The following is a 22178-nucleotide window of genomic DNA, read 5'->3' as shown; positions in this document are numbered from 1 at the left end:
AAATGCTGTCCAGTCAATCCGCTACCCAAAGAGATCTGTTATAGTAGACGATAAAACTACATACGTCATCTATGTAACATCACAGCAAAACATGAGGAACAAAAAATGCACAGCGTTAAAAAGGGGGAATTGGGTTTGGAGGAGGTAGCAGGGAAAATGTCGGGCTGGCGATGAGACATTTGGCACATGAAAATGTGGAGATCGTCCAAATGGTGCAGGGATTTCACGGTTGCTCCTAAAAGGGGTCTCTTTTGCAGGCTACTGCTTCTGAAACAGTAAGTGTAGATTTCCCTTAAGGGCAGTTCAAGTCTTAATTCATGAAATGGCTTTTAAAGCTTTCTATTATCCTTCGTTCTTCATACTGTGGGTCCTTAGTTAATGCAGCTGTTCTGTCCGTTTGGTGGAGACTGTGTTTCATACAGCAACATAAAATTACAAAAAAATATATATACATTTTTATATATATATATATAAACTTAAAAACCTTGTACAAATGAGTTGCTATATATTTATAAGATGCTTACGCTAATAAAAGAAAACTTTGTACAATATTCTGAGGAAAGGAAAACATTTAAAAACGGACGACGTACAAATACAACAAGCAAATTCTAAAGCAATAAATACTACTGGTCCAATAGCGCTGTCATTCCTTTTTTTCCCTTTTACATTTTTGTTTGTAATTGAATGTTTCACATAGCATCCCCCTCGAAGAAAAAAAACACACCACCATGAAACGAGGCATATTATCACGTCCTTTTGTTACCTCTTAATTTTTCTTTCCTGTACATTTAAACAATAATGAGTGACAATCACAATGAAAGTTGTTTCACACAAGAAAAATTGTCGGCACTGCATTCAGTGTGCCCTTATAGGTTACAAATCAGATGTAAAATGATTGGTTCGCAAGCTCGTATTTAATACAAATAAAAAAGAACCAACTTCTTCCTAACAAGGGCTGCTTCAAAGATGCATGTTTTCTTCGTCTTCCCTTCAATGAGTCTTTAATAATAAACTATCAGAATTACTAACAGTTATGTGTACATATATATATATATATATTTTAGTTTTTTCCGAAACGCTACAAAGACTTTAAAACAGCTGTTGATAAAAATTTTGGCAGAATCATGAGGCTCTTGAAATCTACATATTTAAAAGGAAACATTGAAATAACGATGGGTCAAATATTGACCAATGAACTTGATAAAACATCAACGAAAATAGCCTGTGTGGCACAAATAATATTAAACAATAAAATAAAATTAAAAATAATAAAAAAAAAAACAAGACCAATGTCCAGGCTAAAGCTATTCCAAAGACTTAGTTACGAGTGAAAGTGGCTGAGGGTGTGGCATTCCTGCCAAAGAATGATGGGAATGCAAGGACGACGTTGACGGTTGAACTAAGGACGCGGATGGCAGTAGTGACGACTGTAAAGAGTGAGGCAGATGATGGTCTAGTCCCCCATTTTGACAACTGGTAGCAGACAGGGCGCCGGCTTTGCCCGCAGGACTATCCGACAGGCCTAAAGAGGGGGGCAGCATGGAGAGGCGTGCCAGGGGGTCGGGTTTCAACGTCAGTGAGAGCGGCTGGGTCTGTTCAGTCTGTGATAGCGAGTCTCTTGGAGGGGAGTCCAGCAGGTCAGGGGAAAGAGGAGGAGAGTCTAGTAGGCTTCCATCTGAAGAGGGTGGGCTGATGCAGCTGCCTTCACCTTGTATGTAACGAATGCACTTTTTTTTTCTCCTAGAAACAGGGGGAAAGAGTCATCTGTAAATAAAGGGCAAAGACAGTGAAGGAGGAAATCATCTGGACAAACAACAAATACCCAACCAAAACTAGACAAACCACCCGCCAAAATAAATGAGCTGTTTCACACTATGATGGGGACTCTATGCAGCTACCCTACATGGTCATGCAAGTTTACTCTCACACTAAATGATATTTTGTGACGAAAAGGAATGAGGAAGGCTGCAACATCTAACATTATATGAGAAGGTTCACTTTCCATCATGTATCTCATTAAAATGCCGAAGCCTGCACCCTAGAGCTGCACATGGAGGTGGCTGCAGTGCACCTACCTACACATGTAATAGATACAATTTATCCAAGGGTGGATTGTACCTCAACATATCATGGAACTGTATGCGACAATTCAGTTGACTTGGTCAAAACAGTTTTTTTTGCCTATTTTGGGCAATGAGAAGTACCTCCCGTTAGTTTATGAGGGCTGTACAGGTGGACCGTAATAAGCTAGAGTTTCACACTTAGCTGTAAACTGTGTTTCTAAAATTAATAGCCAAGATGTGTGCCCTTTTTTTTTTTAGGGGTCTGGAATTTTAACGTAGGGTATTCCTCCTATTGCGAATTTGGTGCTCCAATGTGGTACAGGCTGAGATTGCTTCTATCCTGTGGTAAAAAATGTTAATGCCTACAACTTACTGGTGAACTTTTGTGCAGATGTTCAAATGAGTGACATTGCTACAATTTTTTTTTTTTTTTTAATAGTGAACTAATGTGCAAGATCCAGCTTCTTGAGTTCTAGTCTTTTATTATTCTGGTACATTGGAAAGCAAGTCCTCATGCTGTCCGGTGGTCTGGATGTAAATCTCATGTCTACTTGGCCAGCAATGTTGAATTATCATAGAAGCAGCGTGACTGAGAAACGCTAGAGATATGTTTTATGTTTTACATGGGAAACAATGGCCTCAAGGTCTGGCACTTGTTGTTTGATAATGCCCCGGTGGAAAAGTTGAGGGCCCGAGGCAAATCTCACGTGCCTTCCCTTTTGGTCAAGGCTTCCTACTTTAAAATGGAGACCAGCAGCCTTTCCAGAAATATTATATTTTGCTACTTACTATTAAAGTTTTAACTTCTGCCTGATTCACATATTAAAACTAATTTCAGATGTGTCTTTAGTAACTTCTTAGTAAGCGTCTTTAACACACACATTATATCCCCCCTATGACTACTATCAATCACCTTTATCAACCACAAAACCAAAGGCAAAGGAAGTTACAGCTGACTTACAGACCCGCAACCTTACAAACACCTCAAGAAACTGTCTCCACGGAAGCAAGGCCCTTAGCCCGATATCCTGCTAACAGATGCAACACAGATAATCGGTAACCCCACAGTAAACGAACAGACGTCCGGAACGATGAAAATAAAGTCAGAATCGAGAAAAGAAGACCGGAAAGGGAGAACAGAAACATGGACCGAAATAACAAAAAGAACTGGTTTTAGTGGCCCGCACGGTGTTCCCTTGCAAAACATTTCTTCCTTCTAGGTCTGTCTATATTTTTAAGGAATGACTAAAAAAGTGGCTCGCTTGGTTCGTGATGTAATTGCGATTGAATTGTAGAGGGTGAAGCACACACCCGGCAGCCCAAGGCCCGCAATGACTTATGAGAAATAGAAGTGCTGCTTGACTTTTTTTTGTTTGTTAAAGAAAATCGTGCACTTTATGTGCTTCGATATCAATAGCAGGGGGAAAGGGGAGCTAGATGGAGGGTGTAAAGGTCTACTCTGGCACAATTCCAACAAATACTCCAAGGCAGGCGTACATTGGCTGGGGAAGATACGACTTAGAAGCCTGGGTATTGTGCAGTAGGTGACAGCCAACACCCAACAAGCCACCTTCCTGAGCCCCCTGCCCCTCCCGACTGACCCGCCCTCCCCGCGCAACAACATCCTCAGCACGGGAAGTTGTGCCGGCACTGAAATACCGAGAGACAGACAGACTGCGGAGGCGCAGGATTTACTTGCAATTTCCCAACAATAGTCCTATTTCAATAGGATCTTCCAGAATACAGACACATCCTTACATTTTAAGAAACGGCTATTTTCTCTAAAAGTAGAACCATGGTTTGTTTTTTTAGATCTGAACTTGGCATTTAACTGTAGAAAGGTGACCGTACAGCACGAAGAATAATATATATTGTTCTATTATTGCTCCCCATCGAAACAGCTTGGAGTTTAAAGTGTTAGAATTCCAATGGAAGCCACAACTTGGAGGACAGCAGCAAACAAGTGAGACCACTGGGTGAAATAAGATCCAGTCTCATAACCCTAAAGGCCTGGAATGTAGTCTTTTTAGGGCAAGGAACAGCATGGTCTTTTTGCCAACCACGGTCACAAAAATATTTTGGTACGCGAGACAAGGCCCATGAGACCTTCAGAACCTCTGCCTGCCGAAGAGCGCACAAAGAGCACAGAAAAGCAAGCCTTTTTTCAAGCTTCATAGGAAGGGAAAAGCCAAAAATGTGAAGACAGAAAAAAAATTGAAAAATCTGATATTTGATCGTTTTACCATCCTTTGAAAGGAAGAGGAAATTTCGGTGTGCGAAATTACACAGCAGAATAGTTCGGGAGAGAAAAATAATCGCAGAATGGTGTAGAGAGAGAAAGAGTAGTGTGGGGCAGAGTTTAGATTTCTCAATGGCGCCGAAAAGAAAGAATGGTGAATGTTTAAAGACATACATGAAATCGGTGAATGATTTTGAAAAACGATCCCATGATAAAATAAAGCTGGAAGACAGTAACCTAGGAAGATGGAGCCAAGTGGCAAAGAATGACCAACGGTGGTAGAGGGAGATGTAACATCTAACTACCCCTACCTATCAAGAATGGCAACCTGATAATGAGGAAACCAGGAATGGAAAAGTGCGCCCAGAGGGAGACTGAGTGGCTGACTGGGTGCTGGAGAAAGATGGAATGGCAAAGTAATGATGAGCAAGAGAATGGTATGAAAAGAGATTAAAAAAAGAACAAGACATGGGAGAAATACAATGGCATATTGTTGCTGTCGAGAGATGGAATTTCATCAAGATGCTTTGTAAAGAATGAAAAGTGCAATACAGCAATGCAAGTCCGAGAAGCAACTGACTGGAGGATAGCAGAATGGACCTTGAATCAAACAAGAAGACAGAAGGTGCTAAAGAGAAGGAAGGGCTGAACAGTTATGGAAAGTTATAAATCGTGGTATGGTGCAGAGATGGTTGAAACATCTGACGGGTACAGAGGTGACTGGTGGTGGAGCAGCTCAATGATGCCATAGAGAGTTGTTATAAAAGAATGAAGATGGGGGTCGGGGGGGGGGGGCAGAGATGGAATAGAAACCTAGTGTTGCAGAGAGTTGAAATGACAAACCAATGTAAGCAACTTTAAAATAGGAAAACAGTATTCCAAGGTGACTGAATGACAGTTCCATAGGGAAAAGATGGGTGATCAGAATTAGTCTGAATAGAGATGCTGGAATGAATGTGATTGAAAGAAGGAATAACAGAACGGGCGGCATGAAGGAGTGACAAACATGATTGGTAAAGGTAAAATGTAACATAGGAAGGCAACTGGAGGGATGTTTGAAGATATGAAATGGCAAAATGGTGTATGGTAAGGAATAAAATGGCATAAGAGGACAGAAGAGGCGCATACGAAGAAAGGCACTGGTGAGAGAGTGCCCTAATGGCAACTGGCGAGGTGTAATGGAGGAATGCTTTGGAAAGATGCCAGTAGGTAAAACACTGTTTATAAGAGTTTCAAAGGCATCTGGGATTACAGAAGAGAAGTGGAAAAGCAGAATGGTACCCGGGGAAGATGTTATGGCACAGTGATGAGAGAAGGATTAGAAGATGCTGGAGATATAGCATGCAAGAATGGTGGTGGGGAAGTTGGAATGGCAGACTGGTGATGAGAGGAGGATAGATGGAACAGCAGAATGACGCTTGAAAGAGGTGAAATGGTATGCTCAAAGCAGGAACCTATTCTTTATGCTAATCTCATGGTGGTTTTGTGTTTGTTTTTTTAATAAAGCGCATATCATTTTGAAACCTTGCCATTAACAATACCATGTAGCAGAACTGTAGCTTGGTACAGCTGCAGATAAAACTGACCTCTCTTAAGGAAGAACATGCTTTACGGCACTGGAAGAGATTGCGTATTTACATTTTACATCTCAGTCAAATAGCTCAGCCGGCTAATGTGCCTAGTGCAGAGATCTGTGAGTGACTTGATGTCACCAGTTTTAATCTGGTGCATCAGCCTGTGCTTTTTGAGCCACTGATAGTGTCCATAAGCCTCGGGACGTCTAAGAGCCGCATAAGCACAAGTTATGAGTGCTCCAGTACTGTAAAATGTAAAAGTAATTTAGTGGGGGTACACAAAGGCGCATATTGCATATCTGATGTCTTTTTGCAGTTTTGTTGAATTGAAACCTAACACTTCACAGATCCATCACTTCAGGAGATGGGACATGTACATCAACGTGTACTGATTCCTTCAATGACCGCAGTCATAGCGTTGTACTCTTCTGTCACTCCCTGAGCATTCATCACTTCTTTAGACACAACAAACACATACCGAAATCTTGGACATCAGATCTTTTATACAAATAATTTCTGTGCATACAAATGCTCTTTCGCTGGCACCAGCATATTTTTAGAGCTTTTTTTTGCAGGTTTAATTTGTGCATGGAAATAACATAGGCGAACTGGCCATATTACATAGCGCCTGCACATCAGCGCCAGTGACAGCAAAAGGCAAGACAGTAGGTGTATGGTACAGAAAATATTCATCGAAGGAGGCGTTTCCCTTTTTTTAGCCAGTAGTAGAAGTAAAGGTAAAAGCGTGTTTTTTTTGTGTATGTCCGGGACTGTGAGCGTGTATGTGTGTCTGTGAGCACCGTACATGCAGTAGCCCAGAACAGAAACATGCATCTGACTGAACAACAATTTTCAAATACAAGTATTTTTTACAATGTTAATAGATCATTTGAAAAATGGTACTTTTTTTTTATTGATCTCCACCCATAGCTATACCAAATAACCCTCAGTAGCCCTTGAGCCTGTTTCTTTTTACACAAATATTAGTTTTAATACACCAATCGGAGAGACAAAGCTGTGCTTATTGATGATTTTTTTTGCATTATTATAGTTTTTGCGCCATAACACCAAATTGTAAGCTAACCTAGGGACATTTTTTAAATCTACAATTTTCTAAATACGATTTCCAAAAGTGAATTGATTATTCAAAAATGCTAAACGACTTTCACCAAAAACGACTTGCCCATCCAGTACTATGCCATCAAGAAATTTAGGCACAAGAAAGCCCGACCTGACACCTTTCTAGAACCTTCTCTCAAAACTGACACCCTGGAATGGTTGTCAAATATGTTTGGGGCATCCCTCGCGGCATTATTAGGAATAAGAAATGACAAGATACACGTGGACAAATCATTTACTATCTAAACCTTCATGCTTTGTTGGAAAGACAACGATCATCCAGTAGTAGCTCATAAAACTATGTACAGCGACTACTTCACTCCAGCTTGACTCTCCTATACAATGAAATAAGTGTTATAAGCATCGTAATCTTAATCTGGCTCGACCACTGGTGTAGTTAAGAGCATACATTGTTGGTTTTAACTATTTATTCTATCGTGATGAAGGCTCTGTGAGCACAGTAAAGGAGCCGACACGTCAATATAGAATATAGTACTCCTTTTGTCATTCTCAAATTATTTTGACATCTGATTGTTTTTATTATGAAGGGACATATGGTATAAAAAGTGTGTGTTGCAGACCTCAATTTTTAATGTTGCTGTTTGTACTATGCTGCATTTCCATAGCATCTAAGGTAGGTAATCACTTCTCACTACAAGTAACAATCTGTTTTTGAATCGTGCCACACGTTCTCTGCCTTTTCTGAGCTTGAATCAAACAGCAAGGGATGTTTTATGCATCATTGCTTCATTAAAGCCTGCTCCTATTTTTAATAATCATCTAGTATTTAGATCACTTCAGTGCAAACCATGTTTTACTGCTTCTATTGTCTGACATCTCGGGGCTACAATTCAGACCATCCCAAGAAATTGGGGGGCGAGAGAAATAGTGGTTCTCATCTGAAATTGTTAAGAGGTGAAAGGGCAGTGTCAGTTAATTTGTTTACAATGTATCTTCTTGATTATTAGTTCAAAGTGCCTGTAATTTCAAACTCTTAGGCTTGGGGGAGACGTAGACCATGGCATTGCTGCTTAACATGTCACTGTAGGAACTCAAGTCACTCAGGCGTACTCAATGGCAAAGCTCAAAAGTTGAACACCCAGTCCTAAAATTGGAGGCCCCATAACTTTATTTCACTTTCAGGTGAAATAAAAACATGTTTTAAGAAGGGTGTTATGGCATTCAAGAAATGACAGCTACCCATTTAAAATGAGCTTGGACTAGATGAACACATGTATTGTTGAAACAAATATTTTATTTCAGTTTTGGAGAGCAACAACGGTTTTGTTAGTGGCCTGGAAAAAAAGGCCCTCAACTCTTAAACCAGAGCACTAACAGCAGATTACAGTTACTCTTTTTTTTCAGTAAAGAACCCTACCCCGAAGTAATTAACATTTTGAAAATGTACTCTTTACCACAGGAACAGAAGCCCTTTCAGATCTGGACAGATATTTACAAGTGTAATACTCTATCTACTTCTAATTGGCGGTCAGCGGAGTAGCATAACTCGTGTAATAGAGAGGTGGCTAGGGTCCTTAAAGCAGGAAACGAACATAGATCAAATGCAATCAGTGTATGACTGTCAGGTTCAATAATACCACTAAGCAGTACATGCCATTGTATACCCACCCTCCAAAGAACACATAGCTAACGTGTAAGAGAAGGGTGCACCAAGCTATGTGTTATTGCAATCCATAGACAAATCATGCACCCTGTGTGCCGTGGATACTCACTAATGGTACTCGAGGACTGATTCAAGGTGGGGTTTAACCATTATCAATGGTAATAAAAATACCCCCAAATGAGAAGCTTTTTGTGGACATCTTTCTCAGCAATATTAACTGTCGTATTCTTAAATACCCATCTGGATTTGCCCTCAAGGATCATCTGCAAGCACCCATGCTTTACACCAACAACCTGTGGCGCTGTGTGTAAAATGAGGCACACTTTGTGTAATCCTCCACTTACACTTAGTTTGGAAGGATGGCGGTGAACAGCCCAGGTCTGGTATGGTTAACACAATGGCAAAGCATGCACAGTACACAAAATGGTGTCTTCTCAGCTACAGTCGCACAACACATTGCACAGGTGGGGGTGTAAATGGAGACAAATGAAAATCACAAACGGGTGGGAAGGTGAGACAGGGAGCACTACACACACCGAGAAGGATGGGTTAGCTCCATATACCTACCATCACTCTAATCCAAATTCAAAGACTGCTTGTATCAGAATAAAGAAACAACAGATTTAACCAAAGTGGTTCATTATGGGAAGTTGAAATAAGAAAGAATTTAACAAGAGCTAGACTGATTCCCTCCACCAAGAAAGAAATACCTCTGGTTATTCACGGGATGACACGTGTGACCTGTAGCAGAACTTGGGCATGCTCTAACAAGGGCTCCCCTTGTGATCTCCTTTGTGGTTGTGACTGGCCATCTCTGTGTTGCAATCCCAACTCATCTGAAAAGATCCTATTGGGCCCACACTAGAAAGAGGTATGCAAAACCTCTATTTCCAAAACGGGAACGTTGAGCTACTCCCCCTCATACCACTGAATGAATCCATCAGAGCAATCAAAAACCCCAGAGACACACCGGAACCATTTCAGGAATTCTTAGATTCCATGCTTGGTAGCAAAAAAACATGACAGGCCCAATCATGACCTAACCAAGTTTCCTGTGGGTCTTTCAAGTGTGTTGAACTCTGGCCATCTTGAGGCAGCTGTGCAAGTTCCCTGCTCATCCTGGGTAAGAATGTCAGAGTTGGAAGAGATTTGTACCTCCCTAAGGGATTCTCCATTGTGATTGTCTCAACTCAGAAAATAAATGATGTTTCTCTTTTAAAACAGTTGTATAAACATTGGTATTTTTATGTCGGGTGCTCCTCAGATGAGCCTGTTCTTCAAATTGAAGCAAATGCAAACAAACTGCCAAGTAGTCTGCACAGCCTTTCAAATCTTTCTCATTGTTAAACATATCTGCCTTCTCTTCCTATCTGGCTGTAGAAATAAATGGTTATCTTGAAAAACGCCAGATTGATTTCCCATAAGTATTCTAGCGTCTATATTCCAAAACCTTCTCTCACGTTCAGAACTTTAATGTTGGTTTCTGGCTCATTTTTATTTTATAGGTTGGGTCAAGGATTCTCTTCTCAAATTATGCATACCTATTTACAAAACATCAGCAAAGAAAGCAGAAATACTCAACTTTTTTAAATTGAGTTTTAACAGATGTTTGAAGGGAATCTCTCTAGCACGTGTTTGTGAAAAATTCTTTTTTGTGCTCTTACTGCTTAGCCAACATGAATTTATCAGTAGAGAATTCTGATCTCTTTGGGAGGACATGAATGTGGAAAATACCACAAACACAAGTGGAAGAGAGCCACTGAAGGTGTAAAATATTCAAGCTGCACAGATTGGTCAAAGTCAAAAGAGGAATTTCTAACCGGAAAGTGCTGAGACTTCCATTTAAATCAAAAACATGACTGGAATCCAAGTACCAGATGACCCAGACATGATTTTCAGCAAGTTTGTGGCCCCTCGCAATCTTACAGTGTGTTTCTGCGACCTATAAACATGGTGTATGTGTTTGCTTCACTCAACAGTCTTCAACCCTGCTGGAAGCCCAATAAAATTTTGGGAGGGTTTGAAGAGCCTTAAGGTGGCCTCATAGTTCAGTTCCTGCTCAATATATTGCCAATGTAACAGAACCATGCTATCATGTTCCTAAACGATGGCTATATTAGCCCTTCGTGTAATATTTAAGGAGAACTATGAATCAGATGGTAGCACAATGCAATATCTAAATTGGCCTCAGAGAAGAAGCACACAAAGCATGGCAAGCAATTCCATGGGGGCTTCCCACATACAGGATTTCGAGAGGATCAAACATTGCAGATGGATCTATTGTAGAAGTTATACTGAAAAATGCAGGTGATGGGAAGGTGGGAATCCACTTGAGTTTGTAGCCATTGCCTTTTAACAGGACGACCAGGCTGTACTAGAAAGTTTTAGATTCCAAATCTCATTCATTAAATCAATGCAACGGTGCAGAAAAAAGTTTTTTTTCCAGAAAGGTCTGCCACTAAACAGTGGCACCTTGAAGGTTTGACTTGAGGTGGGAAAACCCCAGATTTATGCCATTCGGAAGAATAATGAATCCAACTCTGCTCACCTCTATGGGACGTGTTTTTTACACCTCTGTTGTATTGTGAGAGGACTGACTGTGTGGAACAGGAGAGTTTATGAATGTCAAGGGCGTTAGTAAAATGGCTTTTTTTGCTTGAATACCTCTTTTAAGAGGTATTCACAGGAAGCCAGATCAAATTGAGATCAGTCCTATAATGCTTTTAAATTAGGATAAGTCACAATACAGTAGATCGGTCAGGGACAATGTGAGATGAACCGTGAGGTCCTATCACCCTCGATCTCTTCATAAGAGTTTCTTTCTACTATGATAGTATGTTTGAAGTAGGAGGATGTGGGAAAAAATGAACTGGGGTCAAAACATTGAAAGACTCCTTACTACAAAGCAAAGCTACGAACTCGCCAGTGTAGCTATTGTTTTCAACAAAGGAAACATGACTGACAAATCAAGAGTTCTCACTAAATCATAAACGTGCTGGAACGCCACTCATATATACATCTAGGACTATCGGAGACAATGTCAAGCAAGTGGTGCAAGTTAACACAGGGAATGCCTAAAATCCATACACTGCAGAGGGACAGCTGCTACTTGCCCCAATTTTGGAGAATTACATGTATTTTCTGTAAGCAGTACAGAGCACAAGGTGAATATGGCATAAATGTGCAGTAAAATGTAAATACAAAATATACTGTTAATGAACTACATTGATGGTCACCATCACCCCTCACGGTACCTAGGTAAGCTGATCATCATGATGCATCATGGTATTCATTTTCACCATAGCCAGTCACTATAATGGTGCATCATGGTCGCAGCGTCAAGTGGGGATAGCGATGCGTGATGTTGGCCACCAGTGTAGCTACAAAAAAAGAATCACAGAAATCTCAGTGTATTTGTATGGGATGCTAAGAAAAAAAAGCTAAACCGTTACCCTGTATTACAAAAAAAATCCATCTGGGGCATGCATTAATGAACGCTGTTTGATGGTAATTCAGGTTACTTGTTTTGCACTGGATTTCCCAATATTGCTATAGGACTTTCACTCTTTTTCACACCTCCAGACCTTTTGATTGCCATTGTGGTGGTATGGCATGAACCTCATAGATGGTAGATGAGACCACCAGTGCATGGCTGAGGGTGTAATCATGCATTAAAGAGTAAAAAAACATTTTATAGGACAACGGCTACCCATCTTTACAAAATGGAGTGAAAATATCAATACGCTTGCTAGTGAATAAAAGTTGCTGAGAAATCTTTTAAAATTTTAGACGTAGAGACCAAAAAAAAGCCCCATACGCCACTGTTTGGAAAGACTGTGCTTCCTTCTTTGAGATTCAGTAAAATAGGATGTACTTGGCCTTCTATGGGCCTTTCCTGCTGTTGGACCCGGAGGTGCACTATCTTCCTTATGCATGGTGGCATCAAATCACATCACTGGCCAATGAAGATAACACAAGTATTGGCTCAGTGTTAGAGCAGCACAGACGAGAGTTTCGAACCTGGCGGGACAGCGTAGTGACCGACTCTAAATTGACTGTCTAAAACTGCATAAAACTTTTTAAATGCTGACAAAATGAGTTCCTAATACCTGAAGAGACTCTCAAGGCTACACAAATGAATAAGTGTGACCTACAACCTAGAGTGAAATTTTCAGTGAAATGGCTACACAAAGCCAACTATAATGATCAGACAAAAAGTGACCATTAGGCCACTGGGGATTTTCAGATGTTCTATGTGCCCATTGCTTGTAGAGATTCCCAGATCTTAAACAGGGACATGTCATTGGTAAACAGAAAAACAGAAGCAGGAGAGGTACAGAAATATGTTAGGGAGAGATTTGAAAGGATGCGATTTTTTTGTTGCAATAATTGTTGGAGAGGGGGGAAAGCAGAGAATAGCAAAAACAAATCTATTGGAGAATTGAACTAAGAAAGATAGAGTGCACTCATTATATCCCAGATGCCTTCTTTAGTATACCTGCATGGCTTGCACCACAAATTCTGTCGGTCAAGCCCGAACAGTGCCCGGCACTTCTTTGGAGCATTTGCATCTGTTAGTATAAGGTAGAACAAAAAAAACAACAACAGAAAATAGTGGAGAGCTGAATTGGATGCCGAATCGAAGGCTATGGCTAACTTGTCAATCATCTCGGCTGTACAGGGCATTCTCCCCTCACCAACACACTGCACACAGGAGAATTGGCTGGGTGAAAACTGGAAGAAAACCTGACACGTGTTTGTGTGGCGGGTTTTCAAGTTTCCATTTCAAACTGAAAAAAGTTAAGAAGGAAAAAAAAACACAATGGCATTTTGCCATGCTCAGTGTTGTGAGATAGAAGGGAATGAGGAGGCCACAGAGGAACCTCTGGAGCCACTCTGCCAACACCCCTAAAACAAATAGCTCATCTTTTGTGGTGGTGTGCCATAATAACGTATGGTTCAGATTTACATATGTTGTACATAGAGGGGTGGTGTCATCATGGCTTTGTGGCGAGTGGCGCCCCGACCTCTCAGTCCAAATCACAACACAGAGCTACAGGCGGCAGGGAGGAAAGGGGAAGGAGGTGTAAAGACCAACTGCAACCAGCGACAGCAGAGTCCCCAAACAACTATACACACCTGCAGGGGCCGCACCAGTTATTCTGTTGATCAAGGCCAAAGCGCGCTCTGCATTTCTTGGGAGCGCTCAGGTCTGAATGAGGTCAAGACAGAAGCGAGCAGAGAAAGAGAGAAAAAAAGGAAAAAAGAGAATAAAATAAAAAGAAAATAATTAAAGGAAATAAATCAATGAACTGGTTACTAATTGCAAAAGTAAAGACTTTCAATTTGAGGCTTAGAAAGAAATGTCAAAAAAAGATATTCACGTTCATATTTATGATTTTTTTTTTTTATTTTTTTTTAGATCAGCTGGTGCAATTAAAGCTGCAGTATCCCTTTCTAAAAGGACATCTCGGCCCCAGTGTGGGTTCCGCTTTTGTCTTACATTATCAGAAGAGGTGTGAGGAGAGAGACACAGAGAGAGCTGGGAACGGAAATCTCATGCTGCACGCGCTTTTAATGTGTTTCCCACACATACCTATGTCAAAGGGTCACATTTTGACGACGCGCTTGGGGATATTGCAGCTTTGGAAACAATCAGCTTTCATCTGTTATTTTTAATTTTTTTGTTTAAAAAAATGCGTGCTAAAGGTAAAAGAAAACAAAAGAGGAGCGGGCAAGAACTGAGCAAACTTGAAAGATGGGCAGGTTAGCGCCAGCAGGAAAGCCAATGACAGAGGTGTGAGAATTAGTGCGCGAGCAGAATGCCATGCGGAGAGGGCAGAAAAGGGGAGGGCACATGCAAGCTCTTGGCAGCCAAGGTTATTTAGCGGGAACAATGAAATACAAATGCAATTAGATTAAGGAGGTTTACTGCCGAGTGCTGATATTCGGTTATCAGTCGCTTTTGCAAAAGAAATACTGCATATTCAATTTGCCCAGGCACACAGAATTTCAGGTTTTACATAGAGTTCCATTCGAAAAAGTGTAAGGATCAACAAACTTCTAAAATAAGTGAGTGGTTAGAATGAACATGACCGTTATGGAACGTTTCAAAAGCCTACTCAACATGATGTATGAATTCATGTGCATTATGCTTTTAATGGCGTTAAAACGTGTTATATTATTGAATGATAAGAATAATGTTAAGTAGTAGTATTGGAATGATTCAAAATGGAGGTAGCACCTGTGATCGGAGGAAGTGAAAGGCAAGGATTTAGGAAACATTCGTTGTGTTCTGAAAAAAAAGAACAAATTACACAAAGTCGGGACATCATCACGGGTTTAAAAAAAATTACAATTAGTTATGAGATTGTCTATGCAGTATTTTAAAAGTTCGGGAATAAAAAAAAAAGGAAAACCTCCTTAATATAACCTGAGGAAGCAATGTGGCCAGCGTCAGGCATGCATCGGCACACAGAAACACAGCCTGCAGTTACATCAAACGCACACAAATCCATTCACACCACTGCACGGCTATTAGACTACGACTCTGCAAGTCTGTCGCTTGTGAAAGACATTTAAACCATAAGGTGATCTTGTCATGCAATCACCAGCTACCCAACTATGTCATTTTTATAGACTTTAACAAGGCAAAATAAAACTGATTAAAGGGAGCCCAAATGATGTAGTGAACATTTACGAGAAACAACCTAACTAGTAAGTTGTAAAGAACCCAAGGGTCGCTTCAAGGACGTGAGGGCGTACGCGACGACTGGGCACACCAACAATGCTTACCATTGGTCTCCCCAGGCTGCTTGTCCCTTTTCCTCTTCTTCTTCTTGCCCTGTTGGAAGATTGGGAATCATTTATTTTGTGGAGGGAAAAAGATAATTTTTATCAAAAAACAATAACAAAATAATCGATGGGCGCCCGTTGTTTAAATTCTAATTCAGATTGTTAGCAGAAAAATAGAAACCAGCTGGACCAGATATAGAATTGCTACATGGTCCAGACCCTATGGGGCCAAGTCAGCCTTCCCGTGTAAATAGACATTCGCTGCTCAGGAGAGGGCAATAGTAAGTAACTGACTTGTATTACGTAAGGCACTCTGGAAGGAAAACCTTTTGTAACCATTGCAAGTGTTACACCAAGTTCACATGTCCTGAGAATGAGCTCCCATAATGCTATCCTTGCAAACCTAATTAGGACTAAATGAAGTACTTGGGTTTACCAGTACTGAACTGAGCCACAAGGTTTTATGGCCACTTGAAGACGTGCACCCCGAATAAGCTCAGTTTCACTAAGAGATGAGGAATTTAAGCATGTGCAGGGTCTCATCCTGGGACAACGAACAACTAATGGAAAGAACTTTCTTGAAACTGAAACATTTCAGGTTTGCGAACAATGAAAGGTGGTTTTCAATGGATCAGTGGTGGAAACCTGCTCCATGTAGCATATCGTTCGTCACCACAGCGATAAAGGTTGGTAAATGCATAATAATCAGGGATATGCACAATTCTTATGCATGTTTGCTGTCGAGGCACTGTGTACATTGGTGAAAACATCTGGTGAGCTTTTGAAGAAGCCCTTCCTGGAGTCCTGCTACCAACTGGTTTTGTCATCACTAGAGCCCTCATATCTGTCTGAAGAAGGATTCAGTTTGCAGGTTGAGTTTAACTGGTGCTAAGATGCCAGCAGCAGAAATATGGGAATCAACTGATTATGGAATGCAGATAGACGGGGATTATGATGAAATGCAATAACTGTGTCATGGGTGAAACCATCAAGGCGGGGCTATCAAGTTTTCAGACTAGTGTTTGCTGATCCCCACTGGTAAAAGATTGCAAACATTAATGCCTAGGCAACCTTGATTAGTTTACATTTGTGTGCCTGGTTTCCTTCAGTGACTATCACACACCTCTATAGCGGGGACGAGATGAACCGTTTCTCATGGCAAGCGAGGAACCTGGTGGAGCTCTCACATGGTGGCAGCGCTTCCTACACTCATAGGGCTGCATGAAAACACTGGCAAAGTCAAGAGTACACTGAGCCCAGAGGACAAAGGAGCGCGTGCTAGAAGCCAATAAATTCCCTCCATTTCTACCACATGCTAACAACCTGCTGAACTTAAAGAATTAACAGTGTTAGTGTTAATAGGCACTTATATAGAGCACAATCAGGCATTATAAGTACAGCAGTCCATGGTCTAATGCTGCCTAAAAAAGGAGCTTAAAATGGCAGATGACAGTGAAACCACACGGTTGTGCTACAGGAGCACACTAGCAATACCCTTCGAATGTGCAGTACAGCGGACACTTTGTGTATGATTTTCCACAAATGCTTGTATATCTACTGTTTGCAGCAAACAGACGTCTGTCATTATTTTGAGTTTCAAGGTAATGCGTGTATCTGTGTGGATTTCAATTTACTCGTGGCAAGCAGCACACATCCACCTGACACCACCAGTGGCTTGGAACTTGGTAATGCACACCCTTTTTATACAGTATCAGAAAAATGTGCCAGAACCCCTTAAATTGATCAAAGGCATAAAGGTTGCCAGATGAGGAACAGTCCTACTAAGAAACACAGAAATGATCTGTAAAGCCCAATAGCTTGGGCCATTCTTTGACAACACAACGCAGGCTTGCTTTTAGAAAAACTAAAATTTTGATAGCTACCGTGTGGTTAAACCGAAAGGCACCTGCTTTTATCTGAAGACATATCATGGATCACTTAAAAACAAAGCAAAGCTTCGGCATCCATCATATTTTAAACCATTGGCTACAATAATTTGGCTATCATGGATAATTCGCTTTGCTATAAACCAAATAAGCAGTAGTTTACAAAAACAAAACGCATATTTTCGTCACTTGGCTTAGCGGTTCAAAGTGGGATAATTTGTTGATTCCGAGGTTGGATGGAAGGCAGACTGGTGTTCATGACTGTCCAGCCCTGCCCTCTGTAGAGAGGACTCATTGCTTTTCTACCTTATTATAATTTAGAATTTAATTGAATTTAACCTTATGTTGCACTTGTAGGTGGCACACGTTTTGGGTTTGTGTGAAAACTGAGGAGGCAGCAGTTGGACTGGCACAGCATGAGGCTGTCACATGTTCAGAGCCTTATCAAGTGTCCCGTCAACAAGCACTGCCTCCCTTCATCTCACCATGTGATGATTTTAGAAAAAAATGCAACTGTGCATGGAAATCACCAAGCGGGCCAAATTAGGTTGCTTACACACATGCGTAATCTGGGATCGCGCATGGTGGCAGAGGGACGTACCGCTCAGAAGAGTTCGCCGGGATTGCAGCGTTTGGTTTTGGCAGGTATTTAACATTCCATTCTACGAGTCTACTACTGAAAAAATATCCACCTACATAGCCACCTACATAGTTATCCCGTGCGGACCAGCCGGGGTAGAGCTGCATGTGCAGCTGCCGCTCCTTTCTGGCAAGCTCGTAGTATTTCGCTTGTTCTTCTCTGGACAGGGCATGCCACTGAAAGAGAGGAAGACAAAGAAGAGAGACACTGCTTGGTTAGTGACCAGTCCAAGTTGACAGCCCTCTCCAGTATGCAACTTGTAGTTAATTCTACTGAGAATAAGGGCAGCTACGAACTGCACAGTGATAAGCTATAGTGATGAGAAGTAAACAATGAATGGTACTTTACTGATCAACTAAATTAAAATAATAACAATACGATTGAACAAGATATGTAAATAGTCCACCTTACGATTAAAACCTAATCAAGAATCGCCTTCAATTCTTAAAAGACAAAACTGGTTTAAAATGTATTGCTCTTTTCGTAAAATCACATTGGCAAACAGTCGCAACCATGCCGAGGCAGCGCCTCCTCCGAACAAAGCAGCGTCATAAATAAAATGGCAGGTCAATACCATTTTATTTAATTTCCTCAGCACTGGCTCGCACTGCCTATGGCTCATGGGTGGGGGTGGGGTAGAATCTGCAAATGCAGGATGACCGCACTGGTCTACAGTACGTATGTCAGATTGTCCGGTCATCTTGCAACGGTTAGACCGATATTCCTCAGTGTACAACCAACATTCCAAAGGCTGTGAATCAGCCTGGGAATTGGAGCTGCCTTCACAGTATGAGAGCAGCTCCAGGATTGGTTGCAGGAAGGAAGTCCTTCCTTTTGCTGCTCTTGGACAGCAAACATAAGTGCTGCACCGGTTGTGCTCAGCAATTTATGGCGAGTTGTGTGTGTTCACCCCCTACCATTTTTTATTTAGGCCAGCTGCAACTGCAACCATAAAAAAGGGCTTCTTTACTTACAAAGAACAGAGATTAAACAACGTATTCTGTTGAAAAATACAACTATTGCCTTCACTTTACATTTCCTTATTTGAAAATTAAATCACTGGGCAAATTCTAAACAATGCCTGTTTCCATAGGCATATCCAACTTGGGGATAGTAAATAGTCAAGCACATCCGGAAACAGAGGAAAACATAAATGTCTATCAGGCGTTGAATGTAAGGGACAGTCTGGTATCCCTGGGACGGATGCAGTACTTGTGCACATAAAATGGGTTTATTCTGAAGATGGTGGAAAGGTGAAACACCCTGCTTACTTGTATCTTTAGAAGTTAAGCAAAGCTTCAGACTTCACAGGTAGGAAGGTGGTCAGTCATTCCTTGCTTTTACACTATCCAAGAGTCAGATGAATGAGGGGACTGAATGGTTCAAGGGACCAAACTAACAGAGCCTTTCGGACGAGTTAACCGGTACATCGGAGGGGCAGAGCTTACCCAAACACTGACAGAGTGGGGCTGGAACGGACCTCTTTCTGGCTTTCCACAAGTACTTACCCTTCGGCCGAGGATCTGGTTGATGGCCGCACTTTCCTTTAGCGTGCACTCCGCCACCACCTTGGCCCTCATCTCCTTCATGTAGAGCATGAACGCATTGAGAGGCTTCTTTATATGGGGCTTTTTCTTCTCCTCCTCCTTTTTGGAATCCTGGTGTTTCCTGGATAAGAACATGAAATCAGAGCTACAGGTTTTATTTATTTTATACTTTTCAGTTGTGCCCCCTCCACCCCCACCCTCCCTCCCCCCTGCTTATCACCCTACCCAGTCACCTTATTCAAATGCTGACAAAAACATAAATCTAAAGAAGGCAAACAGAGTACAAGTCTCATTTTGTTCATTACTCCATGAAATGAACCGAGTACCTGATAGTGTGCGTTATATGCTATCGCTGCATAGCAAGGCACGAGCAACATGATTCATCCGACTGACTCAGGGAAGGGGCAAACATTTATTGTTATTTATAATAAAATCTTTGTAATACAAGTGCAAAACTACAAATTGCTGGAAACAGCTTACTTCCAAAAGCTCACGACAGCGGTAGAGCAATAACAAGTCCAGGGAGAGAGAAACTTGGTTTGCCCCAAATTACAGTTTTCTGAAGAGCTTCAGCCAATTTCTTAATTACAAAGCTTCAGCCATTGAAACCGATTATGCAATGAAAGCTTCAAACAACTCAGCTTACATAATGTCAGTTGCCAATCCTTAACTTGTAGATAACTGACAGTAACCCTTATTAGGAGCCCTAGTGTATCTGCTCAGAAGCCCTACCTTGGCGAGAAGAAATGATCTCGCATTAATACCGCTAGATGCGGTCAACTGCAGTATAGCGTCAGGGAAGCGGTCATTTGGTTTCCAGAACCAATTCTTAAAAAGACAACTTGGGTGGAGTTTGTAACAAGTAGCAGGCAGGAGAGGGAGGTAATAAAATACAAAAACGCAACACATTATTTAGTACACTGTGGAACTGAAAAGAACTGCAAACAATTGGGTTAGGCCCCTCAAGATGAAAAGTTTCAAAGAGGTCAAGGGATTTTAAGGATGATATTGACAGAATTGAAACTAACTGCACTAAAATGTTTTTAAAAAACACCTGCTTAAATGCCAAGTACACTGTCTCACAAGTTCAATAACAAGTCAGCAAAAAATCTAAGGAAAGGAAATACTTACGAGCTGTGCATGGATCCCACGTCGCTTTGAGAAGACTCCTGTTTGACTTGTGGTGTGACTATGGCGGGATGAGGGATTCCGGTTGTGTGTAAACTATGATGTGGCGGCACCATGTGTGGAGGAAACCTAGAGGAGAGAAAACTGTGTAAATGGTCAGATTAAAACTAAATGAAGGGGAGGGTTTTTTTCAAAGTACACATTAAAAAGTCTGTGAAGGCTTCAACAATCAATTATTAATGATGTACGCTTAATTCCTTTGACACCCGCATCATGGAAATGGCCCCTCAGCTTCAATTGAATAACTATACTTTTTTCTCTAAACACTTCCATTTAGCATGAACAAGTTAATCTAAACAAAAAGTAAGATATCATTACAACTGCATGTACACAATTTTTACGCGAATATGAGTGTCACATTAAATACATTTTGCAAAAGTAAAATAAAACACAATTTTACAAATCGTAGGCATTTCATTTTAGAATAATGATTCTGTGCTGCATGGGGAAATGTTTATTTTTTATACATTCGTGTACAATGAACATTTACTCTTTCATAAAAAGGATACACAAGTGCACACATTTTAAAACTGTGTAATAAATAAGCAAAAAACACACACAAACAGATCAATGGTTAGTTTGTATCACAACCTCAAGTTGGTGTCTTCAGAATGTACTTGTAAACTGAGAAAATAATGAAACGTTTGTTCTGGTGTGATGGGTTTAAACCACAGGCATGTAGATTATGACTGGTGTCAGCTGTGGGCACTTATCCCCATTAGCTATCTCACTGCTAGTGAGCTGCACTAGCCAAGCCCAGCGTGAATATTATACCTAGTTATGAGAGGTGGAACTCAGGAAATGCAATGAAGCACATCTACACAATGGAGACAAAACAAACTAGGTTTCACGCAAGGATTTCCCAAAATTTTTTAAAAATCTACCCAAATACACAAAAGAAAGTTTATTACTACATACAGTACATTTCCTGACCAGAACGCTTACTAGCGCCACCTTCTTGCCCAGTTTATTACCTCCATCACAATTTTATCAATTGTTTCATTTAAAGAAACTTAAATTTCACTGGTCTACTATATTGATTTCACACTATATCGCAAATGGATGAGTTTCTAACTTTGAAACTAAATTCGAACAATGTTTAAAAAATATCAAAACAGGCACGATTTGGTCTATGGCCGCTCTCTGAGTGCACGTCAAGTGGCTCCACTCAAGGGACCATTGAGGCGAAAGGATGTGTGCCAGCATTAAACTTTAAAACAATTAAGACACCTTTCTGAAATGTGGGTAGATATGTTGGAATGGAAACTAAGAAAATTCTGCGAAATGTATTAAAGGCATTGCATGCTTTGACATATGCAGTAGTGCTCCGCATGAAGCTGGAAATCAGTGGCAGGGAGATAGGATGCTTTAAAATGGCCGTGATACATCTACAAGTGCTCGACATTTATTTTAGAGGTTATAATACAAGGAGTAAAAGAGCAGCCTTTATGGCGCTTAGAATACATTTATGGATGACTTGGTGCAGCACAAACCTGTGACTAT

At 40.9% G+C, this 22178-nt stretch overlaps 1 protein-coding gene across 44 annotated transcripts in view; it reads right to left on the bottom strand.

Moving 5' to 3' along the window:
* Positions 1 to 895: 895 nt before the first annotated feature.
* TCF7L2 (transcription factor 7 like 2) overlaps positions 896 to 22178 on the bottom strand; it is a 337643-nt gene continuing 316360 nt past the window's right edge. For 5 of the 44 annotated variants that reach the window (XM_086922815.1, XM_086922821.1, XM_086922808.1 and 2 more), the window contains 7 exons: positions 20619 to 20744; positions 19449 to 19608; positions 18009 to 18116; positions 15415 to 15463; positions 14864 to 14914; positions 13759 to 13831; positions 896 to 1740 (listed from right to left, as the gene is read on the bottom strand). In XM_086922815.1, coding sequence (XP_086778941.1) covers positions 1305 to 1740; positions 13759 to 13831; positions 14864 to 14914; positions 15415 to 15463; positions 18009 to 18116; positions 19449 to 19608; positions 20619 to 20744 — 1003 coding nt within the window. In that variant the 3' untranslated portion in view covers positions 896 to 1304. Of the gene's footprint in view, positions 1741 to 9186; positions 9212 to 11873; positions 12000 to 13117; positions 13191 to 13758; positions 13832 to 14863; positions 14915 to 15414; positions 15464 to 17996; positions 18117 to 19448; positions 19633 to 20618; positions 20760 to 22178 lie in introns of all 44 variants that reach the window. The other 39 variants (XM_086922802.1, XM_086922798.1, XM_086922812.1 and 36 more) reach the window with 25 other exon arrangements.

This window comes from Lissotriton vulgaris, chromosome 5, assembly GCF_964263255.1.
Source record: "Lissotriton vulgaris chromosome 5, aLisVul1.2, whole genome shotgun sequence".
Classification (NCBI taxonomy): Eukaryota; Metazoa; Chordata; class Amphibia; order Caudata; family Salamandridae; genus Lissotriton; species Lissotriton vulgaris.
The sequence above is the reverse complement of the archived record's forward strand: the minus strand, read 5'-3'. Positions and strand labels throughout refer to the sequence as shown.